Source organism: Xyrauchen texanus, chromosome 42 (genome assembly GCF_025860055.1).
Source record: "Xyrauchen texanus isolate HMW12.3.18 chromosome 42, RBS_HiC_50CHRs, whole genome shotgun sequence".
NCBI lineage: Eukaryota > Metazoa > Chordata > Actinopteri > Cypriniformes > Catostomidae > Xyrauchen > Xyrauchen texanus.
The window spans coordinates 12,388,400-12,407,999 of record NC_068317.1 but is presented as its reverse complement, the minus strand read 5'-3'; the positions used below and the strand labels follow the sequence as shown (position 1 = coordinate 12,407,999).

At 39.7% G+C, this 19,600-nt stretch overlaps 1 protein-coding gene across 1 annotated transcript in view; it reads left to right on the top strand.

Annotated features, from left to right (window-relative positions):
- Positions 1-19,600, top strand: part of LOC127635277 (lanC-like protein 2) — a 72,889-nt gene that overhangs the window by 27,249 nt on the left and 26,040 nt on the right. The window contains exon 5 of the mRNA XM_052115185.1: positions 1,662-1,809. Within this exon, the coding sequence (XP_051971145.1) occupies positions 1,662-1,809 (148 nt within the window). The remainder of the gene's footprint in view (positions 1-1,661; positions 1,810-19,600) is intronic.

Below are 19,600 nucleotides of genomic sequence, written 5' to 3'. Positions count from 1 at the left end.
AGCATGATGCTGCCACCACCATGCTTCACTGTTGAGACTGTATTGGACAGGTGATGAGCAGTGCCTGGTTTTCTCCACACATACCGCTTAGAATTCAGGCCAAAAAGTTCTATCTTGGTCTCATCAGACCAGAGAATCTTATTTATCACCATCTTGGAGTCCTTCTGGTGTTTTTTAGCAAACTCCATGCGGGCTTTCATGTATCTTGCACTGAGGAGAGGCTTCCGTCGGGCCACTCTGCCATAAAGCCCCGACTGGTGGATGGCTGCAGTGATGGTTGACTTACTACAACTTTCTCCCATCTCCCGACTGCATCTCTGGAGCTCAGCCACAGTGATCTTTGGGTTCTTCTTTACCTCTCTCACCAAGGCTCTTCTCCCCCGATAGCTCAGTTTGGCCGGGCGGCCAGCTCTAGGAAGGGTTCTGGTCGTCCCAAACGTCTTCCATTTAAGGATTATGGAGGCCACTGTGCTCTTATGAACCTTAAGGGCAGCAGAAATTTTTTGTAACCTTGGCCAGATCTGTGCCTTGCCACAACTCTGTCTCTGAGCTCTTCAGGCAGTTCCTTTGACCTCATGATTCTCATTTGCTCTGACATGCACTGTGAGCTGTAAGGTCTTATATAGACAGGTGTGTGGCTTTCCTAATCAAGTCCAATCAGTATAATCAAACACAGCTGGACTCAATTGAAGGTGTAGAACCATCTCAAGGATGATCAGAAAAATGGACAGCACCTGAGTTAAATATATGTCACAGCAAAGGGTCTGAATACTTAGGACCATGTGATATTTCAGTTTTTCTTTTTTAATAAATGTGCAAAAATGTCAACAATTCTGTGTTTTTCTGTCAATATGGGGTGCTGTGTGTACAATAATGAGGAAAAAAAATGATCTTAAATGATTTTAGCAAATGGCTGCAATATAACAAAGAGTGAAAAATGTAAGGGGTCTGAATACTTTCCGTACCCACTGTATATATATATATATATATATATATATATATATATATATATATATATTATACATTAATTGTAGAGCTGGTGTTAGAGATTGCTTTTGCTACTCTGAGTTGTTTTCGAAACAACCATTTTTATATTGAAATATCCTCAGCCTCACTAATGCAGTCAGTGTGGAGCGTGTTTTTCGCAAGGCTGCATGCTGTGCGCTCTGTATCCTTTCCTCTGATGGATGGTCTGCCAGGCTGCAGCTCTCAGCATGAGTCTGATTATTTATCCTGTAAAGCCTGATCTAACGCTGCCTTTATTTTGCTCTCAATTCATTGTGCTTGTCACACAGGGGTTTCAGTTATGACTCGGTGCAAAAAAACTAAATAAAAAACCCTGAAAATTGTTGAATAAAATAGAGCTATTATACAAAGATAACATAGATTTGAACTTCTAACTAATCCTGTACCTCTTGCTTTTATTACTAATTTTCCTTTATTAACTATTGTTTTTTCCCTCTTACTGTTTACTTAAAGGTGCATTCAGTAGGCCTATTTTTCTTTCTTGCTAATTGCTAAACGTAGCAATTAGCTATTCCATTTGGTGCGAGTGACACTGAAATTACACACAGCGGTTGCAAATAATAGCTATACATTGTAGAAGTAGGAAGATTTAGAGCTCTAAAACTTTCTCCCATCTCTCTTTCCTCTCTTTTCAGATTGCTCCAGCTCCAGCGTTCAGTCCTCAGTCCCGACTCCGACATTCCTGACGAGCTTCTGTATGGGCGGGCCGGCTACCTTTATGCCCTGCTTTACGTCAACAAAGAAATCGGACCTGAAACGGTGGACTTGACCACCATTGCTAAGGTGAGTGTTGTATTTTATGTTACACTGTAAATTAGGACTCCACAACTGCTATTCTTAGTAGTTGACTAGACGTCCAGAAAATAATTTGACTAGTTGGCAGCTCAATTTTTACCTTACGCAATGACTCATGAAACATTGTGCGGTTTTGACTTGTAGGTGATTATTCTGAATTAATTCGAACCATTTCAGATGTCTACCGTGCCCGTGCAGTTCACTTATAGCACTTTTTTGTGGACCGTAAGAAATCTGCGATCACTGTGTTTTCACTTTCATCTAACTGCTCACATTTTTAGCCATTGTAGGTTACTTAGCCTTGTGTAGCAGTGTAACTGGCCAAGAAACACCTGTTTAGACCAAAAGACCTATCTAGTTGACATGTAATGTGATGAATCGCAATCGATTTTGATATTATGTGCAATTTAAGTGTGGGGTTATCTGAGGTATACCATAATAATGCTGACTGAGACTAGTGGCAAAACTAGACTACTGTTAATACATTAAAATTCTTAGCACAAAATGTGGTCATTTACGTACATAACATTGGGACATAACAGGCACGTATCCGCTTTGATAAGAATCTGCAGCTTATTCTGTTTTTCTGGATCTCCAGAGGGACATTGTGAGTGTTTGTGTGTCTATATCTCCCAGAAGTGTCACCAGATGCATTAAACCCACTGACCTGAACTGTAAATGTTTAGCCTCTTGTGGGCTGCTTAACTGCGTGCCATACATTATAGTCTTTGTGCGATGGCCACCATCCAGTTTTACAGTGTATGTGTGGGCAGGACAAATAGGGATGCAGCCAAAGAAGAGAAAAATGTGTTTGTTGGCACACTGTGTATTTCATGTTTGGCATGTTTGGGAAATAATAGCAGTAATTATCTCACATTAGTACTGCTTTTGACTTAAATCCAGCATACATAGACTTGATAGTTATTAAAAAGGCATCGGAGAAAAGGAGTGTGTGTTGCAGTAGTTCAGACTGAAGGCAGCAAGACAAGTATGCAGCACTTTTTCCACTCTGCTGCACTGCACCCCTCACAGGTGGAAATTATCAAGCAGTGGACACCTTATAAGTGAGTTTGTGTGGGCTGTTTTGACGAGGGAGGAGATAGAGAATGTGGCAATGTTGGTAAAGTGTGGTATGTGTGCTCTGTAGGGCTGCAACTAACGATTATTTTTATAATCCACTAATCTAATGATTATTAGAACGATTATTTGACTATTCAGGTGATTTATCACAACGATTAATCATTAGCTCTTAACCAACTATTCAGCTTGTGCCCAGACTTAAAAGGTTGTATTAAATGTGCTTACTAACAATAAAGGGGACAAAATCATCTTTTAAAAATACCTCTAAATGATCATTCACTGAATTAAAGGGAAAAACTACTTGGATTTTTATTGTTTAATTACAAATTTCACTGCAAAAAATCCTGTTGTTATTAAGTGTTTTTGTCTTGTTTTCCATTTAAATTTTCTAAAAATCCTTAAAACAAAATAAATTTTCTTGAGAAGCAGCAAATAAGATATTTAGACTTGCTTTAAGAGATGTATCTTAAATATACAGTAAGAGTATTTTGTATGTAAGTGTATTTTTTACATGGTTATAATTCTGCGAGTGCAGTAAAGACAAAATATACTTATAAGATATTTATACTTGCTTTTAGAGAATAGATCTTGAATATATGCTGCTTCTCGGGTGAACATCTTTTTTTTTTAAAGGATTTTTAGATATTTAAATATGTGTGTTTTTTTTATATTATTTTCAACATTCTCAGATAACAATTGTTTCTGCAGTATAGGTGCTAAAATGTTTTACGTTGTTTTAAAAGAGCAAAAATAAATTGAAACAAAAACAAATCAAAAACATATTTTGTTGCAGTATATATAGTGGGGCGAAGATTACCTCTCTCACTTTTTTTGGTCACTTCAATCCATCTTTAACTCACAAAAACAAACTCTCTCGTATTAATAAAGCTGTGTATTGCCAATTTTCTTAACAATAAGAAATGCACAGTGACACATATTATGATTCTATAAGTCATGAACCATCACGTTATAATCTAGCTGCTTTAAGTGTGCGTGCTTTAGGGACGAGCGTCCCAACGACAGAGTGTGCATCAGCCGGATGCAGTTTCAATCTCTCCCCCTCAGATCGGGACACTTTGCTCAACTCGCGGAAGAGGCGCTGACCACACAGAGAAATGGCAGTTTCGGAGTTTGTGGTTATTTACATGATCTGCTTATGCATTATTTTAACTTTATTAAAGTTATAACACTTTACATATAACTGCAATAAAGATGTAATGTTGGGGTGTTTCCTTTAAAGACGCTCGACACGCAAGTTTTGCTTCAGTGGAGCGGCAGCTCCAGCTCCACTTATTCCACAACGAGAATGCTTCTGTATTTATTTATTTTGTATTTTTGCATCATAATTTCCTCATACTTTGCGATCTACATCACTTTAATCTGTTTGAAAGATTTAGAGTGCATCTGGACTGTGATCTGTGTAATTCTTCCTCTCCTCAGTCAGGTGTGAACTGTAGTGCTGCTCTCGTGTGTCATCATTAGAGTTTAAAGTGATCTCATGTTGTGGTAAATGAAATCAGACGACTATTCGACAATTTTCGTTGTAGTTTCAGCCCTAGTGCAACTAATCATTTCAGCCCTAGTGCTCTGCAGTCACTTGAAAGAATATGGGTCTAACACACGTACACGCTCACAAATTAACACCAATTATTTGCAAACAGTATGCAAGCAGAACCCATTAAAGCACAAAGAAATGGGTTCTGTCTTAACACCTACCTATACAATTTTTTGGGTATCTTACTGTAGATGCATTGGTCAAAAATTATGTTTAGGTAGGCAGCTCACTATGGTTTTGAGGCATAGCTCATATCTCAAGAAAAATAAGATATATCTCAGCAGTTCTTTTGTTGTAATGTGTATTTTGAAGAGTAGGTGAACTTCATAATCCCTTATTAAAATTATGTATGGATAAGCACTAAAACAGCAAAAAGGCTGTTTTTTGTTCTGTAAACTGAATAACCTCTCTCCCTATTTTTATATATCTATTATGTTTAGAATTTATAGTAATATAGGAATATACAGTAACTGTAGTATATTATATTCTGTTGTAATATCTACTTGAAAAATAACAAGTGTTCAGTCAATTTAGTTTTTTTCAAAATGACTTTACAATGCCAGAACCCATAAATATAGAGTAGGGTAGCCGATGGCCATCTTAATACTAAAATGTGTGTAATACAATTAAATCAGTTGAGATATGCAAAATTGCTGGAATTAATTGAACTTATTAGTGGTGCTTGCAAAGCATCACTATTGTAATCTCACATACTTATTATTATACTTTTTATTTTTATTTTTATTAGTGGTGCTTGCAAAGCATCACTATTGTAATCTCACATACTTATTATTAGTGGTGCTTGCAAAGCATCACTATTGTAATCTCACATACTTATTTTTATTTTTATACTTTTTATTATTCTATCTCCGTACAAAACTTCGGCACCTAACTCGTCCCGCACCGTTTGGCGTAGACCCACGAATGAGGTGTCAAATCGAACGGCCTATTGAGGACACGTGTGCTATGACTTTTATAAGCGATCGGGGTACGGTAATTGCCCCAGGGGCAAAAAAGCGGCCGAAAAATCCCATAGACTTAACATTGCGACAAACTTTGACGCGTCACAGCTCCGAGCGAGGATTTCGCAGAAACGTGTGATTTGCCACATTTGAAGAGGCTGGCAGGCTCTGTAAGAGCATACCTCAAAATGGGGTAAAAGTTGCACCCCTGGGGGGCAGGAGCTGCCCAAAAATGCCCCAATTGACTTACAATGGTGTAGGACGGCCCATGAAATGAAATGGCATTGGGATTTGTATTCAACATAGCTCTGGATCACAGTGTCATAGAGACAATGGGGCGGGCTCATTTTACTCAGACGACCAATCAGTATCTCAGGATCATTTTGAATCTATCAAGCCACGCCCTAGCAACAATTTAGAGCACCTTAGCAACAAGTCCCATACACTTCTAATGAAAGACATCAAAGGGATATCTCCGGATAGAAGTTTCATAGAAACACAAGGGTGGTCTCGTTTCACTCGGGGCAGCAAACAGCCAATCATGAATCACCTCAACACTTCCTAGCCCCTCCCTAGCAACCATTGTCGAGCACCTTAGCAACCAAAATCCATAGAGGATATCTTCCATTCTGAATGTCACAGAGGCATGGGAGTTGGTTTATATCATTCATACTGACAAGCAGCCGTTGGAGATTAATGATTGGCAGCTGCCAAGCCACTCCCTAGCAACTAAACAGAGTACCCTAGCAACCCTTTAGCAGTAACTATATCTCTGCACCAGAAAATCAGAGAAACTTCTGGGTTGATTTATTTCAATCAGGATGGCAAGGACACTTCATTAGTATCACTAAGGTAACTGCCTAGCAACCAGATGGGGTTACCCTAGCAACCGAGTAACAAATCACATATCTCTGCATCAGAAAAACGTAGAGACTTCCGGGTTGACTTATTTCAATCAGGATGGCAAGGACACTTGATTACTATCACTATGATTACTGCCTAGCAACCAGATGGGGTTACCCTAGCAACCGAGTAACAAATCACATATCTCTGCACCAGAAAATAGTACTGACTTCCGGGTTGATTTATTTCACTCAGGATGGCAAGGACACTTCATTACTATCACTATGGTAACTGCCTAGCAACCAGATGGGGTTACCCTAGCAACCGAGTAACAAATCACATATCTCTGCATCAGAAAAACGTAGAGACTTCCGGGTTGACTTATTTCAATCAGGATGGCAAGGACACTTGATTACTATCACTATGATTACTGCCTAGCAACCACATGGGGTTACCCTAGCAACCGAGTAACAAATCACATATCTCTGCACCAGAAAATAGTACTGACTTCCGGGTTGATTTATTTCACTCAGGATGGCAAGGACACTTGATTACTATCACTATGGTAACTGCCTAGCAACCAGATGGGGTTACCCTAGCAACCGAGAAACACATCACATATCTCGGCACCAGAAAAGAGTACAGACTTCCAGGTTGATTTATTTCAACCAGGATGGCAAGGACACTTCATTAGTATCAATATGGTAACTGCCTAGCAACCACATGGGGTTACCCTAGCAACCGAGTAACAAATCACATATCTCTGCATCAGAAAAACGTAGATACTTCTGGGTTGACTTATTTCAATCAGGATGGCAAGGACACTTGATTACTATCACTATGGTAACTGCCTAGCAACCAGATGGGGTTACCCTAGCAACCAAATAACAAATCACATATCTCTGCATCAGAAAAACGTAGAGACTTCCGGGTTGACTTATTTCAATCAGGATGGCAAGGACACTTGATTACTATCACTATGATTACTGCCTAGCAACCAGATGGGGTTACCCTAGCAACCGAGTAACAAATCACATATCTCTGCACCACAAAATAGTACTGACTTCCGGGTTGATTTATTTCACTCAGGATGGCAAGGACACTTGATTACTATCACTATGGTAACTGCCTAGCAACCAGATGGGGTTACCCTAGCAACCGAGAAACACATCACATATCTCGGCACCAGAAAAGAGTACAGACTTCCAGGTTGATTTATTTCAACCAGGATGGCAAGGACACTTCATTAGTATCAATATGGTAACTGCCTAGCAACCACATGGGGTTACCCTAGCAACCGAGTAACAAATCACATATCTCTGCATCAGAAAAACGTACATACTTCTGGGTTGACTTATTTCAATCAGGATGGCAAGGACACTTGATTACTATCACTATGGTAACTGCCTAGCAACCAGATGGGGTTACCCTAGCAACCGAGTAACAAATCACATATCTCTGCACCAGAAAATAGTACTGACTTCCGGGTTGATTTATTTCACTCAGGATCGCAAGGACACTTGATTACTATCACTATGGTAACTGCCTAGCAACCAGATGGGGTTACCCTAGCAACCGAGAAACAAATCACAGATCTCGGCACCAGAAAAGAGTACAGACTTCCGGGTTGATTTATTTCAACCAGGATGGCAAGGACACTTCATTAGTATCAATATGGTAACTGCCTAGCAACCAGATGGGGTTACCCTAGCAACCAATTAACAAATCACATATCTCTGCATCAGAAAAACGTAGAGACTTCTGGGTTGGTTTATTTCACTCAGGATGGCAAGGACACTTCATAAGTATCACTATGGTAACTTCCTAGCAACAAGGAGGGGTTACCCTAGCAACCAAATAACAAATCACATATCTCTGGATCAGAACATCGTAGAGACTTCCTGGTTGACTGATTTTACTCTGGATAGCAAGGAGACTTGATAAGTATCACTATGGTAACTGCCTAGCAACCACATGGGGTTACCCTAGCAACCGAGTAACAAATCACATATCTCTGCACCAGAAAATAGTACAGACTTCCGGGTTGACTTATTTCAATAAGGATGGCAAGGAGACTTCATTACTATCACTATGGTAACTGCCTAGCAACCAGATGGGTTTACCCTAGCAACCGAGTAACAAATCACATATCTCTGCATCAGAAAAACGTAGAGACTTCTGGGTTGATTTATTTATGACCATAATTTTTGTTCTTTTCAAGCATGCTATTTCACGAGTTTTGCCACGGCAAGCACCACTCACATTTTCTTCAGGAAATGTACCTATCTAGTTATACTTTTTATTTTTATTTTTATTAGTGGTGCTTGCAAAGCATCACTATTGTAATCTCACATACTTATTTTTATTTTTATACTTTTTATTATTCTATCTCCGTACAAAACTTTGGCACCTAACTCGTCCCGCACCGTTTGGCGTAGACCCACGAATGAGGTGTCAAATCGAACGGCCTATTGAGGACACGTGTGCTATGACTTTTATAAGCGATCGGGGGTACGGTAATTGCCCCAGGGGCAAAAAAGCGGCCGAAAAATCCCATAGACTTAACATTGCGACAAACTTTGACGCGTCACAGCTCCGAGCGAGGATTTCGCAGAAACGTGTGATTTGCCACATTTGAAGAGGCTGGCAGGCTCTGTAAGAGCATACCTCAAAATGGGGTAAAAGTTGCACCCCTGGGGGCAGGAGCTGCCCAAAAATGCCCCAATTGACTTACAATGGTGTAGGACGGCCCATGAAATGAAATGGCATTGGGATTTGTATTCAACATAGCTCTGGATCACAGTGTCATAGAGACAATGGGGCGGGCTCATTTTACTCAGACGACCAATCAGTATCTCAGGATCATTTTGAATCTATCAAGCCACGCCCTAGCAACAATTTAGAGCACCTTAGCAACAAGTCCCATACACTTCTAATGAAAGACATCAAAGGGATATCTCCGGATAGAAGTTTCATAGAAACACAAGGGTGGTCTCGTTTCACTCGGGGCAGCAAACAGCCAATCATGAATCACCTCAACACTTCCTAGCCCCTCCCTAGCAACCATTGTCGAGCACCTTAGCAACCAAAATCCATAGAGGATATCTTCCATTCTGAATGTCACAGAGGCATGGGAGTTGGTTTATATCATTCATACTGACAAGCAGCCGTTGGAGATTAATGATTGGCAGCTGCCAAGCCACTCCCTAGCAACTAAACAGAGTACCCTAGCAACCCTTTAGCAGTAACTATATCTCTGCACCAGAAAATCAGAGAAACTTCTGGGTTGATTTATTTCAATCAGGATGGCAAGGACACTTCATTAGTATCACTAAGGTAACTGCCTAGCAACCAGATGGGGTTACCCTAGCAACCGAGTAACAAATCACATATCTCTGCATCAGAAAAACGTAGAGACTTCCGGGTTGACTTATTTCAATCAGGATGGCAAGGACACTTGATTACTATCACTATGATTACTGCCTAGCAACCAGATGGGGTTACCCTAGCAACCGAGTAACAAATCACATATCTCTGCACCAGAAAATAGTACTGACTTCCGGGTTGATTTATTTCACTCAGGATGGCAAGGACACTTCATTACTATCACTATGGTAACTGCCTAGCAACCAGATGGGGTTACCCTAGCAACCGAGTAACAAATCACATATCTCTGCATCAGAAAAACGTAGAGACTTCCGGGTTGACTTATTTCAATCAGGATGGCAAGGACACTTGATTACTATCACTATGGTAACTGCCTAGCAACCACATGGGGTTACCCTAGCAACCGAGTAACAAATCACATATCTCTGCACCAGAAAATAGTACTGACTTCCGGGTTGACTTATTTCAATCAGGATGGCAAGGACACTTGATTACTATCACTATGATTACTGCCTAGCAACCAGATGGGGTTACCCTAGCAACCGAGTAACAAATCACATATCTCTGCACCACAAAATAGTACTGACTTCCGGGTTGATTTATTTCACTCAGGATGGCAAGGACACTTGATTACTATCACTATGGTAACTGCCTAGCAACCAGATGGGGTTACCCTAGCAACCGAGAAACACATCACATATCTCGGCACCAGAAAAGAGTACAGACTTCCAGGTTGATTTATTTCAACCAGGATGGCAAGGACACTTCATTAGTATCAATATGGTAACTGCCTAGCAACCACATGGGGTTACCCTAGCAACCGAGTAACAAATCACATATCTCTGCATCAGAAAAACGTACATACTTCTGGGTTGACTTATTTCAATCAGGATGGCAAGGACACTTGATTACTATCACTATGGTAACTGCCTAGCAACCAGATGGGGTTACCCTAGCAACCGAGTAACAAATCACATATCTCTGCACCAGAAAATAGTACTGACTTCCGGGTTGATTTATTTCACTCAGGATCGCAAGGACACTTGATTACTATCACTATGGTAACTGCCTAGCAACCAGATGGGGTTACCCTAGCAACCGAGAAACAAATCACAGATCTCGGCACCAGAAAAGAGTACAGACTTCCGGGTTGATTTATTTCAACCAGGATGGCAAGGACACTTCATTAGTATCAATATGGTAACTGCCTAGCAACCAGATGGGGTTACCCTAGCAACCAATTAACAAATCACATATCTCTGCATCAGAAAAACGTAGAGACTTCTGGGTTGGTTTATTTCACTCAGGATGGCAAGGACACTTCATAAGTATCACTATGGTAACTTCCTAGCAACAAGGAGGGGTTACCCTAGCAACCAAATAACAAATCACATATCTCTGGATCAGAACATCGTAGAGACTTCCTGGTTGACTGATTTTACTCTGGATAGCAAGGAGACTTGATAAGTATCACTATGGTAACTGCCTAGCAACCACATGGGGTTACCCTAGCAACCGAGTAACAAATCACATATCTCTGCACCAGAAAATAGTACAGACTTCCGGGTTGACTTATTTCAATAAGGATGGCAAGGAGACTTCATTACTATCACTATGGTAACTGCCTAGCAACCAGATGGGTTTACCCTAGCAACCGAGTAACAAATCACATATCTCTGCATCAGAAAAACGTAGAGACTTCTGGGTTGATTTATTTATGACCATAATTTTTGTTCTTTTCAAGCATGCTATTTCACGAGTTTTGCCACGGCAAGCACCACTCACATTTTCTTCAGGAAATGTACCTATCTAGTTTTTATTTTTATATCTCTTAACAAAACTTCGGCACCTAACTCGTCCCGCACCGTTTGGCGTAGACCCATGAATGAGGTGTCAAATCGAACGGCCTATTGAGGACACGTGTGCTATGACTTTTATAAGCGATCGGGGGTACGGTATTTGCCCCAGGGGCAAAAAAGCGGCCGAAAAATCCCATAGACTTAACATTGCGACAAACTTTGACGCGTCACAGCTCCAAGCGAGGATTTCGTAGAAACGTGTGATTTGCCACATTTGAAGAGGCTGGCAGGCTCTGTAAGAGCATACCTCAATATGGGGTAAAAGTTGCACCCCTGGGGGGCAGGAGCTGCCCAAAAATGCCCCAATTGACTTATAATGGTGTAGGACGGCCCATGAAATGAAAAGGCATAGGGATTTGTATTGAACATAGCTCTGGATCACAGTGTCATAGAGACGAGGGGGTGGGCTCATTTTACTCAGACAACCAATCAGTCTCTCTGGATCATTGTGAAGCTATCAAGCCACGCCCTAGCAACCATTAAGAGCACCTTAGCAACAAGTCCCATAGACTTCTATTGAAAAAGATCAAAGGGATATCTCCGGATAGAAGTGTCATAGAAACACAAGGGTGGTCTCGTTTGACTCGGGACAGCAAACAGCCAATCATGCATCACTTCAACACTTCCTAGCCCCTCCCTAGCAACCATTGTCGAGCACCTTAACAACCAAAATCCATAGAGGGATATCTTCCATTCTGAATGTCACAGAGGCATGGGAGTTGGTTTATATCATTCATACTGACAAGCAGCCTTTGGAGATTCATGATTGGCAGCTGCCAAGCCACTCCCTAGCAACTACACAGAGTACCCTAGCAACCGTTTAGCAGTAACTATATCTCTGCACCAGAAAATCAGAGAGACTTCTGGGTTGATTTATTTCAATCAGGATGGCAAGGAGACTTCATAAGTATCACTATGTTAACTGCCTAGCAACCAGATGGGGTTACCCTAGCAACCGAGTAACAAATCACATATCTCTGCATCAGAAAAACGTAGAGACTTCCGGGTTGACTTATTTCAATCAGGATGGCAAGGAGACTTCATTAGTATCACTATGGTAACTGCATAGCAACCAGATGGGCTTACCCTAGCAACCGAGTAACAAATCACATATCTCTGCATCACAAAAACATAGAGACTTCCGGGTTGACTTATTTCTATCAGGATGGCAAGGAGACTTCATTAGTATCACTATGGTAACTGCCTAGCAACCAGATGGGGTTACCCTAGCAACCGAGTAACAAATCACATATCTCTGCATCAGAAAAACGTAGAGACTTCCGGTTTGACTTATTTCAATCAGGATGGCAAGGAGACTTGATTAGTATCACTATGGTAACTGCCTAGCAACCAGATGGGGTTACCCTAGCAACCGAGTAACAAATCACATATCTCGGCATCACAAAAACGTAAAGACTTCCGGGTTGACTTATTTCAATCAGGATGGCAAGGACACTTCATTAGTATCACTATGGTAACTGCCTAGCAACCAGATGGGGTTACCCTAGCAACCGACTAACAAATCACATATCTCTGCATCACAAAAACGTAGAGACTTCCTGGTTGACTTATTTCAATCAGGATGGCAAGGACACTTCATTAGTATCACTATGGTAACTGCCTAGCAACCAGATGGGGTTACCCTAGCAACCGACTAACAAATCACATATCTCTGCATCACAAAAACGTAAAGACTTCCGGATTGACTTATTTCAATCAGGATGGCAAGGACACTTCATTAGTATCACTATGGTAACTGCCTAGCAACCAGATGGGGTTACCCTAGCAACCGACTAACAAATCACATATCTCTGCATCACAAAAACGTAGAGACTTCCGGGTTGACTTATTTCAATCAGGATGGCAAGGAGACTTCATTAGTATCACTATGGTAACTGCCTAGCAACCACATGGGGTTACCCTAGCAACCGAGTAACAAATCACATATCTCTGCATCAGAAAAACGTAGCGACTTCTGGGTTGGTTTATTTCAATCAGGATGGCAAGGACACTTCATTAGTATCACTATGGTAACTGCCTAGCAACCAGATGGGGTTACCCTAGCAACCGACTAACAAATCACATATCTCTGCATCACAAAAACGTAAAGACTTCCGGATTGACTTATTTCAATCAGGATGGCAAGGACACTTCATTAGTATCACTATGGTAACTGCCTAGCAACCAGATGGGGTTACCCTAGCAACCGACTAACAAATCACATATCTCTGCATCACAAAAACGTAGAGACTTCCGGGTTGACTTATTTCAATCAGGATGGCAAGGAGACTTCATTAGTATCACTATGGTAACTGCCTAGCAACCACATGGGGTTACCCTAGCAACCGAGTAACAAATCACATATCTCTGCATCAGAAAAACGTAGCGACTTCTGGGTTGGTTTATTTCAATCAGGATGGCAAGGACACTTCATTAGTATCACTATGGTAACTGCCTAGCAACCAGATGGTGTTACCCTAGCAACCGAGTAACAAATCACATATCTCTAAATCACAAAAACGTACAGACTTCTGGGTTGACTTATTTCAATCAGGATGGCAAGGACACTTCATTAGTATCACTATGGTCACTGCCTAGCAACCACATGGGGTTACCCTAGCAACCGACTAACAAATCACATATCTCTGCATCACAAAAACGTAGAGACTTCCGGGTTGACTTATTTCAATCAGGATGGCAAAGACACTTCATTAGTATCACTATGGTAACTGCCTAGCAACCACATGGGGTTACCCTAGCAACCGAGTAACAAATCACATATCTATGCACCAGAAAATCGAAGACACTTCTGGGTTGATTTATTTCAATCAGGATGGCAAGAACACTTCATAAGTATCACTATGGTAACTGCCTAGCAACCAGATGGGGTTACCCTAGCAACCGAGTAACATATCACATATCTCTGGATCAGAACATCGTAGAGACTTCCGGGTTGACTGATTTTACTCAGGATAGCAAGGAGACTTCATAAATATCACTATGGTAACTGCCTAGCAACCAGATAGGGGTACCCTAGCAACCGAGTAAAAAAACACATATCTCAGCAGTTATAAAATGCTATTTCACGAGTTTTGCCACGGCAAGCACCACTCACATTTTCTTCAGGAAATGTACCTATCTAGTTTTTTAATATAATATTTCTTGTGCCAAATTAGCACCAATGCTAATAATCTCAAAATCGGCAAATATCATTATTTGTTTTATATAAATAACCTCTCAGAATTAGGGTTTAGTTATTTTGCATTTTACTTTTTTATAAAACTTACTTACATTTTATTTGTTGTGAACTTTTAAGTGTTTGGACACAAATATTTACATTTACATTTATTCATTTGGCAGACGCTTTTATCCAAAGCGACTTACAAAAGAGGAAAACATCAGCGAATCATCTTAAGGAGACAGTGGTACGAAAAGTGCCATATTACAAAGTTTCACTATCATCAGAATTAGAGGTCGACCGATATTGGTTTATTCAGGCCGATGCCGATCTTTTGAAATCCGGGTCGGCCGATGGCCGATTAATGCTGCCGATTTATTTTGGCCGATATTTGGCCGATATGTGCTTGTTTTTAACCTCTTATTTGAACCTTTCATTTGAAAGATAAAATATAACACAAATAATTACTTAAGATAGACAAAATTTCTCAACAAATACATTTATTGAACACTTGACCAATCTGCACTTGTACACTTAAATTAAAAATGTATAATGTAAAAACATATTGTATAAATAATGTATAACAAATATATTAAATAAACAAAGCAGGTGTTACGAACTGCTCCGAGACACGAAGGTTGAGATCCAAATGCAGCTTTAATTAAGGGGCAATCCAGACAGGTAATCCAATATTCAGAGCATCCAAGAGAAGCACAGGCATAACTAGGGATGGGTATCGTTAAGGTTTTAATGGTATTACTATCTTAACGATACTGCTTATCGATCCGGTACTTTAACGGTATTCTTAACGGTTCTTTTTGTTATATATATTACACAAAGATAAACGTTATATAGGCACAGTGATTTAATTTCAGGAAGGTCTACTAACATTACTGTACAGGTGTGGTCTAAAAAGAAATCTAATAAAGTAATCAATTGTAAAATAACACTGCATAGTATATCATAGATAGATTAATGCTTATTAATGCAGAAGTTATTCATTCAAGAGCTGTAAGTGATTTTCTCTTTGCCTTTTGTTGTTTGATTCGCAGTAATGGCTCAATCGTCACATGTTTAATAGACAGCTTCCCCTTTAAGACCGAGTCTAATAGGCTCCTGATGCAGCATATTTTCTCCCAACTATTTCCATAACTACGTCCATTTAAGACATAAACTGTGTTTAAGTGAATCTCCAAGCCGGTCGTTTTGACATATTTTTGTGTATATTTGATCGTTTAGATGCGCACATGAAACCCAAAGTAGCCTATACTTTGCTTGTCTCTTTCGGAGCGCGCGCCACCTTGGGAACGGTATCTCTTGCTCTCTTTTTATTATTAAACGCGTCCCGCAATTTAGCAACAGTAGCTAGACTGCATTTTACAACAATCACCGATCGTGCTGATTCTGATGTTAAGTTTGAGTTTTAGGGAGAAATGTCAGTGCACCGCTGTGAAGGGAAGGATGTTGTGCTAGACAGAATGCGGCTTATGTATAAATATTATTTTTATAATCTTTGGAAGGCGAAATCTAAAATAAAATCAGACTAATATCACCGATCTAAACCAGGCTACGTTTGAATGTTTAGTTCTGTCACTCATTATGCAGGGCTCTTGTTGTGCTCGCTGTGCGCGAGATCTCTCTCTCTCTCTCTCTCTCTCTCTCTCCCTCTCTGACTGCGAATAGCTAAATTGCATCACAGACAAATGGTTTCATATTATTATAATACATAGAAATGGCTGGCGAGATAAAATAACTTTCTCTTTATAGCAATAATAAATGTATTTTCTTAATTTCTCCAGTACCGACAGCAGAACCGATAACGTCCGAGCTTACCAAAGCCAGTCCTTCACTAACCAACTGTGCGTTGGTATCTTTTTATTACTTATTTCTCTGCATTGAGTGACAACCCTCTCAAATATAAGACACACAAACAGAACAAATAAAAGTCTCAGATTCACTGTCTGTAATTGCAAAAATCCTTGCTTACTTATTGTGACATGATAGCCACTCTTCTGCTGTGATAATGCAACTTCAACTACGCTATCAATATCCAAAGTAGCCGAACGTCATGTCGCGTTTATTCTCGAAGTTGGCAGTAACATATCAAAAGTTTTTAATTAAATATAAATAAGTTATACAAATTTAATCCTTACCATTTTCTCCAAGGCACTTAGCTCCTTCCTTAGGCACTGGATGAGGTCTGTTCACTCTGCTGGAAAATGACTCTAGGGGCAGCGTGCGTCGAACACGTGTTCCACAACAACACTAGGCTGCCCACAGATGCGCCCGCCTAATAATCGGTTTGATATACTTGGATATTGGCCGATGCCGATTATGTTTAAAAATTTGAAAAATCGGCCGATTAATCGGTCGACCTCTAATCAGAATAGTATACAAAACAGATTTAAGTGCAACAAGAATTGTAAATATTATTATTTTATTACATTTTTTAGTTACTGGTTAAGTGCTTTTGGAAAAGATGTGGTATTTAGCTGTTTTTTGAAGATAGACAGTGAGTCAGCTTCACGGATTGGGTCGGGAAGGTCATTCCACCATTCTACAAGTTTTGTGACCATCTTTTTTAGCTCATCAGTAGCATACTACTGTCTTTATAGTGTGGGAAAAGCAGACTTGATAGGACTGTAGTAGTCTTTTATGCACTGTAGTGCATTTTATATATTTTATGTCTTAAAATATACATTTGCTGCACTTGAAAATATGCATTTTTATGGAGAACTCCTCTAGTGACACCTTTGGCATCCAATCTCTCTGTAGGCTACACTCTGTCTGAATTTTATAGCTCTATCCTGCTATTTATGTGTCTTCAGTTTGTTATCTTCTGACAGCATTGATCTAAATTATCTGGGGGAAATATTACTCAAAACTTAAATAAAAGAGTATTTCGAGTTTTGCTTCCATAATCATGCAGTTAGTATCTTTGTTCTTAGTTCTACAGAAAAAAAAAATAAACTAGAGAATAAAACCAGAGTTGAGGTGAAAAGTTTATCATAAGATTTGTATTGAAATTGGGGCACTTTTAAAGATTAAGGAAGGAATTCTCACTGATATTTTTCCTCATTGGGGCTCGGAGATAGTGCTACAGGTTAATAGTGCTATATAATGGAAATAAAATGAGCTATACAGTGGCTCCAAAAAGTATTTGGACAGTTAAGCCACGCTTAAAAATCCATTAATGTCTATGTATTATATAAAAACAAAATTAACAAACCAAGTGGCATTTATTTTAAATAAAATAGCACAAGAACACTTTTCAGGCAAAAAAAAATTACTAAAATAATTATTTCAGGATTCAAATGAAAAGTAATAATAATAAAAAAAAACAATGTATTGTTCAGAATTAAGACAAAGTCCCATATGGACACATCCCATATTAAATAAAGATTAAAATGTTTATGTATTTGCTTTGTTAAATTATACACATTGTACGAACAAGTACTATTTGATACAGGACTGTAGTGCCAGAGCTTTATGGGCACAGATGGTGACAGTGTGGTTTTGTGATGCCACCCTCTGTGGTTGTACATCAGACCAGTTTGTCTCTGTTTGGGTGTGTTGTATTATTTATGATGACTCTCTCTTTGTGATGTTGTTTAGGAAGTGGGAGTACAACAGTGAGTGAGATGGCAAATGTAGAGCAGTGTTACTTGCTGATAATGTAACTAGTGGTGTATTGGAGCAGAATAGAGCTATAATTAGGGTAAAGATCTGAATCTGCGTCTATGACTTTCTATATTGAACGCACACTCTCTGATCTCCAGGGATTCTATCATGCACTATGCTGCAGTGTCTCTTCATTTGGTGATGGGGCAATTTCAGAGAAAGAGAAAGAGAGATCACTTCATCTGTGCTCACTTGAGGTCAACTTTATTGCCCAAGGCAAATCTATGGTGAATGTACTTTGGTACACTGGTTCTTGAGGAACATGTCCAAAAAATGTGTTCAGCAAGACTAAACATGTCCAACAAATATACCTGCTATTCATTTTAAGAATAGCAACACTTCCACACTTGGTTGGCACTGGAAAAACAATCAAGCAAAGCACTAATTTCCTCAATGTTCCTACCAACACACCATAGACCACAAGGCCATCTAAATACGGCTAACAATTCCACAACCCCTGTGATGACTCGGTTTACCAACCTCTGAAAGTTTGAAGGAGCGTTATGTAAACCAAAAGCCATCTCGGTATATTGGAGGAAATTGTCAAGCATTTCAAACTCCGAAATCTATTTTGTACGTGCTGACAAAGGTACCCTTTTAGCAGATTGATTTTTGTGACAAAAACAGCACTTCCAACATGATCAATGCAGTCTTTAAAAATAAAATCATTGCAAAAATGAAACGTTTTATCTGTTTTTTTAACAAGCACACAGAGTGAGCTCCTTGCGCTTGAGCTGGACTCGGCAATCTTTTTTTAGTGTATTAAAGGGATGGTTCACCCAAAAATGAAAATTCTCTCATAATTTACTCACCCTCGTGCCATCCCAGATGTGTATGACTTTCTTTCTTTTTCAGAACCTAAATAAAGATTTGTTGAAGAATATTTCAGCTCTGTAGGTCCATAAAATGCAAATTAATAGGTGCCACATTTTTTAAGCTCCAAAAAACACAAATAGCCATCATAAAAGTAATCCGTTCGACTACAGTGTATACATAAATATTTTCTGAAGCAAAATGCTAGGTGTGTGTAAGAAATTGATCAATATTTAAATTATTCACAAAAAATTCACGAGGGTCGAGGTCAACCACCTTGGCAAGTTCACGTGACAACTGACGCATGAAATACAGAAAAAAAAAACGGAAGTGCAGTGCTGTTAACAACAGAGTAGCATAGACAATCATACACAGATGCCTCATTTGGCTGATTTGGATACATCAACTGAAGCGCCATCTT